The sequence below is a fragment of the Artemia sp. Qi Xiang Cuo genome, chromosome 16 (assembly GCF_049724085.1).
Source record: "Artemia sp. Qi Xiang Cuo chromosome 16, ASM4972408v1, whole genome shotgun sequence".
Taxonomy (NCBI): Eukaryota; Metazoa; Arthropoda; class Branchiopoda; order Anostraca; family Artemiidae; genus Artemia; species Artemia sp. Qi Xiang Cuo.
Window position 1 is genome coordinate 37,342,480 of NC_142809.1, and position 12,243 is coordinate 37,354,722.

Consider the following 12,243-nt stretch of genomic DNA (forward strand, 5'->3'; position numbering starts at 1 on the left):
TCAACTTGATAAATGGCAAGCAGAGATGTTTCGTCCTGACACAAAATGGAACTCTCGATTACTTAGCTCAAAAACCAAGGCAGGAAATGACATACCAATAGATAGACCTGTACTCCAGCTATGTTCTGATTGCAGAAGCAAGTACACAAAACATTTACGGAAGTTGAAAGACTTGTTTCTAGCAAGTACGGTCCTGAACGACGCTAACCTAAGGTCACCCTCCTGTACAGCATGTGACTTCTGTGCCAAAAGTTAGGGACAGATGCTGGTGCTGGTGCAAACTGTGGCTTTTTCGCAGACAAAATTTGCAGTCCATACTGTCTATAAAGGACCCTGCATTCTGTTCAAACTAGCTCTGAGTACCCTTATTTTTAATCTGATAAAAATAAAACAATAATATTTAGTCTAGTCTTTTGTTCATGTCCACTGCCTGCCACTTGCCATCTGGAATCATGTAAAATCTACTGTTTTGCCTCGGACTGCAGCAATGTGAAAGTATCAAATTAAAGTATTTTGTTAAGCTAGGTTTAGAGAAAAACTTCTTTTGTGTTGTTTTTACTTGGGTTGGTCCCTCCTAGGTTAGAGGACATCAAAGCAAAGCTCTTCTAGTGAAGAATTGGGTCACAAATTTCTTATTCCATTTAAAGTGGCATTCCAAATCTGAAGATTATCATTTATCAAGCTAGGCATACTTCGTTTTGATTTTGCAAACTTTTGCAATGCAACCATTTCAAACTATCGGTCCTCCATACTGCAAACCCAAATAATGCATGAGGTAATTTAAGTTAATTGAGGATATGTACGTTAATGCCCATGAGCATGGTTTAGCATGATCTAGTTATTTTTTATCCTTGTACAAGTAATTATAGAAATAGACTGGTTTTGATCACTAATAAAATACTTTTTTCTTAGGATTATAGACATGCAAAGCTCGTCTGAAAGCCAGTGTACTGACTCAGAAGAAGATAATCTTCAAATTGTGTCTATTCCTGAAAAACAAATTGATGTTGAAGATTATGATGTTCCTGCCGATCCCTTCCTGGCCACTCCCCCCCAAAAAAAGCAGGGTTCAGGTCAGAATTCCCAAAAGAAAACATGAGCAAAAGTTTGTTGACAGGTGGCTTCAGTTACCAATGTTCAAAAATTGGATAAAGAAAAGAGTATCAAATAAGTCAAAGAAGAAGACTTATGCACCATACTGTAGGTTCTGTTTGAAGTATCTGTATTGTGGGAAATCAGAGTTGACCAAGCATATTCTAACCAAGCAGCACATAAAAGCAAGCAATGAAATTGAGACAAAGTCTGGCAGAGGCAGCACTGAAAAACTTCTAACTGTAGGCAGTCATTCCAAATAAATTGAACAGCGCATCTGCATATTTTTGGCGGAACATAATCTGCCGTTACGTCTTGCAGACAGCTTGATCCCTCTCCTGAGAAAATTATTTCCCAAAAACCAGGCTCTGACAGGGGTCACTTTGGGTAAACAGAAAGCTACAAATATTTTGTAACAGAATTTTTTGTTGGTGCTGCAGAACCAGTTAGTTGAGTTGCTCAAAACCACTTTTTTCTTTGTGATAATTGACGAAACCACTGATCGTACTGTTGATAAGCAGCTAGCTATCATTGTAGTATTTTTTAGTGAGAAAGATCTAAGACTTCATGTTGAAGTATTGGACATGGTTAAGTGTAGTGATGGATCGGCTGAGGGTCTGACTAACCGCATCCAACAAGTCATTGAAAAATACTCGATTCCCTAGCAAGATATTGTTGGATTTTGTGCAGATACAACTAATGTCATGTTTGGAGCCAACAGATCTGCTTCAACGCTTATGAAAGCCATGGTGCCCCACATCTGGAATGTGAAATGCTCATGCCATCTTATTCACTTATGTTCATCCTATGCATGCTTGTCACTTCCCAAGACACTAGAAGACTTGGCGCGAAATATCTATGCCCACTTTTCCAGAAGCGCTTCCAGGCGAGATAAGTATGCCGAATTTCAGGAATTCTTTCGATGCGAAGCACACCGAATTCTTGCTCCGGGACAGACCCGTTGGTTATCCCTTCAGGCCGGCGTAAAGAGGCTTATTGAGCAACGGGTTGCTCTTATTCAGTATTTCGTAGAAACCACGTTTGACGACCCAACTGCAACAAATGACCTTATCTTTTTGACATTACAAAGCAAGTTTACAAAGCCATACCTTGAATTCATGGACTACTCTCTTGGCCTCTCCAACGAATTCAATACAGTTTTTCAATCCGAGCTCCGACTTCTTCACTCCCTAAAGGCAATTGTCAGCAAACTTGTGAATGATGTTGCGTCTAACTTCATGAAACTGGACTATATTCGCAGTGTCGGTTTGTTTACCGAACTGAATCCTTACCTTTCAAGTGAGTACCTGCCTTTAAACCAGACATATGTGGGAATAGCTGCAACCGACTCCATGCAAGAACTCGAAGATGCTCAAGAGCCAAGTGATAACATTGATCTCTTTTACCAGTCGTGTCAAAAATACTATATTGTCCTAATCAAGCAGATCAAAGACCGGTTCAAGTTTGAAGACGAAATTTATGACATTTTGGCTTTAGTTGAACCAAGGAATGCAAGAAATTTGAAGCCAGAATCTCTAAGGCCACTATTTTTAAGATTTCCTATTCTAACAGAAAAGTGTTCGCTCCAGAAAACAGACGCAGAATGGAGGTCACAAGCAATGACTGATGTCACTGAACTTCCTTTGGGAGATGCCCAAGTTGAAGACCTGTCAGTTGAGCAGTACTGGAAGAAGATACTTGGTTTGAAGACTGGTAGTGGCGAAATCAGGTACCTGGAACTGCGGAAGTGCATATCGCTGATCTTCTCATTACCTTTAAGCAACGTTCCAGCTGAACGTTTGTTCAGCCTCCTGAAATTGATCGAAACAGACATCAGAAATAGTCTTGATAATGTCACCCTAGTCTCACTTATTCGAGTCAATTACTGGTTGAAAAACGAAGATAAAACTTCATCAACTGTCAGCATACCGAAAGCTGTCACTGGCTTCAAGACCAAGGCAAACGGTACGTGCGATGAAGTGCTGGAGATGGCACTTATTTGAAGCGTAAAAGATGCTATATATTATCATTATCTGAATTAAAAAAAAACAGTTTGATGTTGTGCTGTTTGTTTCGTGTAAATCCGTTGGATATCTATGGCAAAATACTCTTTTTTCTAGGGAGAAAAAAAGGGAGACATCAGACCTAATCACGACGAATTTTAGGGAAAATTGGTATGAAAATAGGGAAAATTGAAATCAAAAAGTGGAAGCCCTGGTCAAGACCAGCATAGACAAAAGAATATGGAATAGATGATTGAGCACCAAAGACTCCATTATTAAGAAGCATCTTCATGGGCGCCTTTAGCGATATATTATTTGAAAAAAACTACGTTTTCTAAAGAGTTAAAGAGGCTGAGTTACAAGGTCGAACCTTAAAACGTACAGGGATTAGGAGGCACAGTTGGGGGGCTGCCGCCCCCAAGCAGCCTTTAAATAAAAAAAAAGTGTTTTAAACTGAAAGTAAGGAGCGACATTAAATCTTAAAACGAACAGAAATTATTCCGTATATGAAAGGGGCTATGCCCTCCTCAACGCCTCGCTCTTTACGCTAAAGTTTGACTTTCTCAAAATTCTTTTTTTAAACAATAAAAACTTTTGCGTAAAGAGTGAGGCATTGAGGAGGGCTCAGCCCCTTTCATACACAGAATAATTTCTGTTTGCTTTAAGTTTTGATGACGCTCCTTACTTTCAGTTTAAAAAACTTGTTTTTTTTATTTAAAGTATGTGAAAGCAAATGTTTTTGGGGGTGGCAGCCCGCAAACTGTGCCTCCTAATCCCTGTACGTTTTAAGGTTCGACCTTGTAACTCAGCCTCTTTAACTCTTTAGAAAACGTAGTTTTTTTCAAATAATTTCTGCACGTTTTTGTACAGTTTATTACTTATTATTGCTTGACTAACTGTTAGCTGATCGTGTCAGGAGTTAAAGTTGGGGGGCTGCCGCCCCCCAAACCCCTCGCTCTTGAACATTCTTGTGTTAAGGCTTTTAATTCCTGAATACTCAAATCACGTCGTACAGGGTGCCTCCTAATCCCTTTACGTTTTAAGGTTCAAACTTGTGACTCAGCCTCTTTAACAGCCCCCCAACTGTGCCTCCTAATCCCTGTACGTTTTAAGGGTCGACCGTGTAACTCAGCCTCTTTAACTCTTTAGAAAACGTAATTTTTTTCAAATAATTTAAAAAAGAAACTAAGTTTCTTTTTTAAAGTTTAAATTCAGTATATAAAAAATTTGTTCTGACGGTGAATCGAACCCAGGGTTTCCGCCTGACAGTCTAGAGTTCCAACCGCTGGACTAAACAGACACAATTGTAATTGTTTTTTAGTAAATGGAAGCTATTTTCGACGCAAGCAAATTCCCACGAAACTTGATATTTGGTTTTTGGAAAACAGGGAAGGAGTGATCTTCAGATTGAGCTGAAATTTCGAGGATAAGCTCTCAGACCCCAGGAAAGCTTATCCTCTAAATTTCAGCCCGATCAGACAACGTTAAAGGGGGGTTGTGGTGGGAAAAATTAACATGGGCTATTATAGGAAAACGAGGTTTTTCGTAAATGTAAATTCGGGGGATAATTTTTTCTGTCTGAAAATATCAAAAGGCCCTAACAGGTCGAATTCTTCTTCGAATGAGTCCTCATTCACCCGGATCCGTTGCCAACTGTGGCCTGTAGGCGTGGATAAGAAAAAAAAAAGACATGATGAATTTTAAGTGGCTATATTTGTTTTTTTGAAAACAGGAAGGAGTGATCGGATTGAGCTGAAATTTCGAGGGTAAGCTCCCGGGCCCTAGGAAAGCTTAACCTCTAAATTTCAGCCCAATCAGACAACGTTAAGGGGGGGCTGTGGTGTGAGGGTCGAAACTTCCGGCCCAGTTTACCCCATGAAGATAAAGTCGGAAGAGGATGAAATTTTGCAAGTTTCTTAGTTTGAGCTTGGGCTACAAAATGCAATTACCGCCGTCTATCTGCGACCTCTAGGACCTGAAATCGCTTAACATTGTGGTGGGTCGCCTCTTTATAGAGGCACAAGTGTGCCTCCTTGATTAAGAAGCATCTTCATGGGCGCCATAGGATATAATTTCGGATGGATGTAAGTCATTAAAGGCAGAGCAAGACATTTGTGGGAGCAGAGGGCTACCAGTCTTGTAAGATTATCAAACACTATTCGAAATTTCAGACGGGAACATATACCTTCGAAGGCCTTGCCTTACCAAAAGAAAAGATCGCCCCACGTTTTGCTGCATGAAAGAATCCAGTAATCTGCACGGAAGGAATCATGTACGTAAAGTTTTACGTTCATCGTGACATGAAAGCCCGAGACGGGCAAGTAACGAGCATATTTCCTTAAACAATCTGGGTAATAAATCTCGCTCTGTCAAGAAGTGTCACATAAAGCTATTCGAATTGCTGCAGCCGAAATGGGATCCAACTTATGAACAAATAAATAAACTAAGATAACTCCTCAAAATTACTAATCTGCCAAACTATGAAAAATAAACCAAGGGAAATACGTCTTCCATGCAAAGTACGGTTGGCTAGTATATTTTTTACAAGCCTAGAATTGGAGCTGTTGAGAAGGAAACATGTTAAGAAAACCATTCTTGCCTCATAATATGCGGAAAACCCGTAGTTAACACATTTTGAAGGCACTTCCACTTATGTTTTAAACCCAGCCCCCCTAATGTGCAAACATGTAGCCCAAATTATATATTTCCAAAGCATTTTGTCATGCGTCAATCTTGTTTCAACCCATGTGCCCGTAAATTGAATCAATGCTAACGAAATCAAGAAACGGAAAAACACATAGAAAATGTGTAATTTGGGCTATAGGCTATAATTGTACATTAGGGAGGGGTTGGGGGTAAAGTATAGTGGAAGTACCTTCAAATGTGTTAAGTGTAATTTTTCTGCATATCGTGAAGTAAGAATCGGTTTCTTAATGTGATTCCTTCTCAATAGACCCTATTCTAGGTTTTTTTCATATACTGTCAGAAATAAAAACTGTCAGAAACATTATACGATAAAAGCTTGTGTCTTATAAATCCATTGGTTGTATCCATTGGTGTCCATTGGTTATTAGTTATTACGTATTCATTGTCTGTATGAAAACCTCGCTTTAATCACCCGCTATGACCACGAGCTGACCATTTCAAAATTGGGTTGTTCTTGTTTCATTTTGCCAAATATTTATCTCATCTACCCCCTTGTCAGAGTGACTATGAACTTTAAAATTTTTGATCTTTATATCAAAATTTTTTCAAAAATTCAGACGACTATGAACTTTTAATTTTTTATCTTTATATCTGTCCCACAATTTTTTTCGGAGGGGGTTTTACTAAGAACAATTTGGGGGGGGGGGGTGGGTTACACAAAAAAACCTCAAAAAAACGCATACAAAATTTGTTTATGTCCATTTTCGCTACGTTTTTACGAGTCAGACAAACATTTCGGGGGGTTCAAACCCCCTAACCCCCCTGGATACGGCCTTGTCTGTTTCATTAAATTGATAGCTAAGCGTAACAGGAAAATTGGGCAGAATACACATGACTAACTATAAGTTATCTTTCATGATTTTTTACCTCCTTCCCTTTTTACATTTGTTTTTGTTGCTGGTCTATGTTCTTTAGAGGGATGCAATTATGACCGTATTTTATATACAAGTACTTACGTACATAAGTCACTGGCCTTTGTACATTAGGTGCATGCTATTATGATCATGTTTTATACATAGTACTTAACATTTTTATGAACTCCTTTTTCCTTACTCTAGTTCTCTCTATTGGGTTGGACGGGTTCTCAATAAATCTAATTCAATTTAATCTTGATCTAAATACCAAGGTGTAACTTACTAGCGTTATATAAAGCTATTTGTCAAATTTGATAAGTTTATTTTTATAAAATTGACATATAGATGACCAAATAAAAGTCAGGTGCGATCATGAAATAAGTCGTCCAAGAAACCTTAACCAAAAGTTCTGTTTCCAAATTTGGTAAGTTAGTTATTTTATTACGGTATGTTTAATCAACTATGTTCCTAATGCAGATGTTAATTTAGGTTTGTGATATACATGTCATTATCGAATAGTGATATTTTCACTTTCTATTAAAAAATTAACGGTAATAATTTATCACCATGTTAAGGATTTTAAACTTTTCAAATTAAGGCAGCGATAAGGCTGGGCCAAGGGATCATGTTGCAAATCTATGGCAATTTATATACTTCTTTAACTTTATAATATTTTATTTTATTATTTTTGCTTTTATTGCTGTGGTCTTTATTCCTCAGTCTCATTTATCTGAATATCATCGTAACAGATTCGAAATATTTAGATCACATCACCTTGAGTCCATTTCACAGAATCCGGTTCCTCCGAATTGTGTCCCTCCGAGTTTATCTTGCGGCGTTTTTGAATTTTTTTTTCCAAGTCTCATTTATCCCGACCTCATCTTCTCCAAGGTTAATATATTAAATCGTATTGTCACCAATTTCACCGAGTTTTAATCCCCCAAATATCATTTCTTTCCGTTTATTTCCTTTGGTTTGATAAATCTTGTTGGGATCCCCTTCCTTCAGAACCAAAAAGCGCTAAAGAACGCTTTTCGGAAATGCATGTTCCGTTTCCATTAACTTGGCTCTAGGCTGATCTCCCCCCCCCCTCCCCGCTCAAATAATTTACCCCGGAAAATTCCGTCTGAAAACGATTCCTGGGGAAATTTATCCTGGCAGGTTCTCCCTTCAAAGACCCCCCCCCCAGGACATCCCAAACACTTACAAAACACTTTCATCCAGAGGATATATACACCCTTAGAGAGACGTATTTATTGTAGCTTTTTTTTCACTTACAGTTGTAAGTAGGTTTGAATGAGGGAAAGTCTTTAAAAAAATTACAAAGTATTAAAAATATCAAGATTTTCCAGATTCTCGAAAAAAAATTATGATCATTAATACTATATAATTTAACTACGGCGATACGTCAAAAGAGTTAAGAGATTAGTTTCGGAATGGTTATATTTGTTTAGTTCCATTATGACAAACCTTTTCCACGTTAGCTTTACGTTAATGTGACATTGATTAAGTTGGTGAATTTTCTTTACGTTCTAGCTTCTACAAGCAATCAGAATACACAAATAACCAAAGCTGAGTGGCTCTGAGGCAATTCTTATTACTGCTATTGGCACCCTGTCCGCCTGAAGCACAGTTTATATAATTATCCAGTAAGTTTACCGCAGATGATTTCTGGCTCTTCATTCTCGGTGCGAACAAAAAGCTCCTCCCACTTGTTGTCCACTTATTGGTTGAGCCGGCCAAGTGGTTTTGTCAGTACTTGTTCCGTAGGTGATTATTCTTTGTCTATCCGTGAAAAGATCTAATGCCGCTTATGTTTATATCTGCAAAAACGTTCTCTGGAGCACTCGCACCTCGGTCCGGGTTTTTACAATGGGTGAGATAGGGAAAGATCGTACTGGATAATTATATAAACAGTGGCCTGAAGCTAGAAATCCACGAGCACTTCATTTGCTAAACCTCCCCCTTAACGATTTTAACAGGGGAAATCGACTTTTAGTAAACCATAGGAAGTAAAATTTTGTTGACTAATGCTGTAAATTCAAAATTTACTGATACCTGAAATGATTTGTCTGTAGTTACGATTATTGCTGCAGACTTACACCCAACTTTTTGAGGTTTTGAGTTGAAGTGTAGAAAATGACTTGGGATGGTTAGTTCTCAAAAAGGTTGTGGTAACAAGCTGTAAGTAATGAGCAACTCGGCTGAATAGTCACCACGATTCGATTAACAATAAATATGATAACAATAAATATATCAAAAGATTTGGTTTGTTATGGCGATTATGAAAAAAAAAATCATTTAAAAGAATGAACCAACATTAAAATTTGAAACGAACAGAATTATTACGTATATGAGAGGATTTCCCCCTCCCCAATACCCCACTCTTCACGCTAAAGTTTTTTATTATTTTCAAAAAAGCTTTCTTGTTGTTCTAATTAACCAGCCCTTGTGTTTCAGGAGTCGTGCTTAAAGAATTAGGACAAAAAGTCAAACTTTAGCGTAAAGAGTAAGGTATTGAGGAGGGGTAATCCTCTCATATACGGAATTATTTCTGTTTTTGTTTTTAGTGAAGCTACGAGAACCTACGAGATGAGAAAATTTTTCCAGGTTTTTGAAAAAAAGGAAACACCCCGAAAATGTTAAGTGATCTCGATGAAAATCACGTCATCAAGTGTAATTTCCCAGTGCAATTGTTCGCCAAGGGGGTGCAATCGTCTGGGGGTAGTTGTATGCGGAGAAAATTTCTCGGTGATTTTTCCGGGGGGAATCAGTTAGACACCTTCAACTCAATGTTGCTGCTTAGCTCTGACAACCTTTTCCTGGAAAACTTTTGAGAAAAATACACAAATGCGAAACGGCTATAGTCCTCAAGGTTAATCCATTTAAATGATAAAGCAAAGACCGAGTTTTAGAATAGAACACCTATCCTCACATGTGAACGACAAATGTCTGCTAGCACTATATACTATGGAAACTGGACGATCCTTCAGATAAATTCCTTTTTGAAATGGGGGATTAAACCCCCTTCAATCTTATCAAGGATTTAATTCCTCCGCCACCTTGATTATGGAAAAGATATATTATGTCTATTTAGGCCAAGGCCGTATCCAGGAGGGGGGTGAGTAGGGGGTTTGACCGCCCCCCCCCGAAATGTTTGTCTGACTCGTAAAAGCGTAACAAAAATGGACATAAGCAAATTATGTATGCGTTTTTTGAGTTTTTTTTGTGTAACCCCCCCCCCCCAAAAAAAAAAATGAGCAAAACCCCTCTGAAAAAAAATCTTTGGTACGGCCTTGATTTAGGCCACGGAAATCTTCAATTATTTAAGAAATATAGGAAACAGAGGAAAGAAAAAAATACGGAGATTCGGGGGTCAACAGGCATCGCGTCTAAAGTAGGGTTGCCAACTTGCACACTTTCGTATTTTTTGCACTATTTGTTACCTTATTCTACTCTTTCCCTCGACGGACAGAAATTGCATTCTTTTTGCCAATTTCAAGCTGAAATCACTGTATTTTGCACTCTTTTACGAAATGATATAGAAAAAGTCCTTGCGAAATGAAAATTTTTAAATTAAATTATTCGGGTGCAAAGATACAACTGCTAGCCGGTAAGATCTCTGTTATCTCTGCCTGCCTTCCTCCATTCGTCTTTTCAGCATTTACAACCATTTAAGAAGGTGTACGTCAAATCAAAGTCAAATTAACAGGTGAAAACGTGGAAAATGGAAATTCAAATCAAATAGTTTGTGGTAACGAACTGTAAGAAAGGAGGGATGCAGCTCAATAGTAGGCTAACCGAAACTCTAAAAAAACAGAGTTTTGATATCAATAGATATATCAAAAGAATCGGCTTATTATGTTGACTCCAAATATATATTATTCATTAAGTTCATTGTTACCTGTCAAAGGCTACGATTTTTGAAAATTCGCCTGATTTTCAAAAAAGGGGAATACCCCCCCCCCCCCTCAAAAGTCAATGGAAATCACTTCATCAGATCCAGCTTATCAGAAAACCCCACACTAGAGATTCCAAGCTCCCATCTTCAAAAATACAGAATTTTGCATTTTTTGCCAAAATAGATCACGGATGCGTGTTTATTTTTTTTATTTTTATTTTTTTTTCCTAGGGGTGATCATATAGACCCAGTGGTCCTAGAATATCTTGGGAGGGCTCATTTGAATGGAAATTAAAAGTTATAGTGCCCAATTTTAAGTGACCAAAAAAATGGAGGGCAACTAGGCCCCCTCCCACGCTCATTTTTTTCCCAAAGTCACCCGATCAAAATTTTGAGATAGCCATTTTGTTCAGCATGTTCAAAAATATGATAAGTATGTCTTTTAGCATGAATTGATCCCCCGAAGTTCTCGGGGGAAGGACTGAAAATTATGAACTTTACCCAATGTTAGTATATAGTATTGGTTATTGGGAAGTATACACACGTTTTCAGGGGGGATTTTTTCTGGTAGTGGAGTGGGGGTCGGGGGTTATATGGGAGGATCTTTTCATGAAGGAAGTCTTTATGGGGGAAGGGACATTGCTATGAAGGGGACGCCGGATTTCCCAGCATTATTTTAAAAAGATCAGAAATTAAATATAAAAAAAACAAGTTTTTCAAGTGCAACAGCAGCAGCATCAAAGCTTAAAACGAACAGAAAATATTACATATATGATTGGGTTCACCCCCTAGTCAATACCTCGCTCTTTAAGCCAAAGATTTTTTAGTACTTTCATAAGAGCTATTTATTCTAATTAACGGCCTTTGCGATTAAGCGGTCATTTTTTAAAGAATTTTAACAAACTTCACGATTTAGAGAAAAGAGCAGGGAATTGAGTAGGGGGTGAACCCCCAAATATACATATTAAAAATATATTAATATAGAATTTCGTTACATAATTTAATTCGAAAGTTATGTATATTTATTAATAATACAAACGTTCGTAAATAAAATTAAACAAGTTTCGAGAAAGCCATTTAACCAAATAAAAGTAAAATTAATATGCAAATTTTGTTTTAATTATTCATTTACGGTGAGCCAAGATCAAAACCTGCATTAATTCAAAAATGTTCAAAAATTGAATGAAAAAAACAGGTTTTTGTTAACCGAAAGTAAGGAACGACGTTAAACCTTAAAACGAACAGAAATTATTCCGTATATGAAAGGGGCTGTCCCCTCCTAAACGCCTCACTCTTTACGCTAAGGTTTGACTTTCTCACAACTCTATTTTTATTGAACAATAAACAACTTTAGCGTAAAGAGCGAGGCGTTGAGGAGCGGACAGCCCCTTTCATATACGGAATAATTTCTGTTCGTTTTAAGTTTTAACGTCGTTCCTTACTTTCAGTTAAAAAAAACTTGTTTTTTTTTTTATTTTATTAACCAAGACTCTGATTCCCTTAACTATATTTGAGATGAGGTTCAGGGAAGTTTTATTTTGAAAGATGATGTCTGGGTAGTTAGTGTTCGGGGTACAGTGGCCAGATGGGGCACATTGGCACTTTTCTGAATCTGTCGCGCATTGAATTTTTTGAATTGGAGTATTTTTTTTAAAGGGAAAATTGTTCTTCATTCGGCACATTTTCA

At 37.7% G+C, this 12,243-nt stretch overlaps 1 protein-coding gene across 1 annotated transcript in view; it reads right to left on the bottom strand.

The window, feature by feature from the left end:
- Positions 1-12,243, bottom strand: part of FoxP (forkhead box transcription factor P) — a 178,514-nt gene that overhangs the window by 154,571 nt on the left and 11,700 nt on the right. Inside the window, exon 3 of the mRNA XM_089102382.1 lies at positions 8,714-8,814. Coding sequence (XP_088958508.1) covers positions 8,714-8,814 — 101 coding nt within the window. The remainder of the gene's footprint in view (positions 1-8,713; positions 8,815-12,243) is intronic.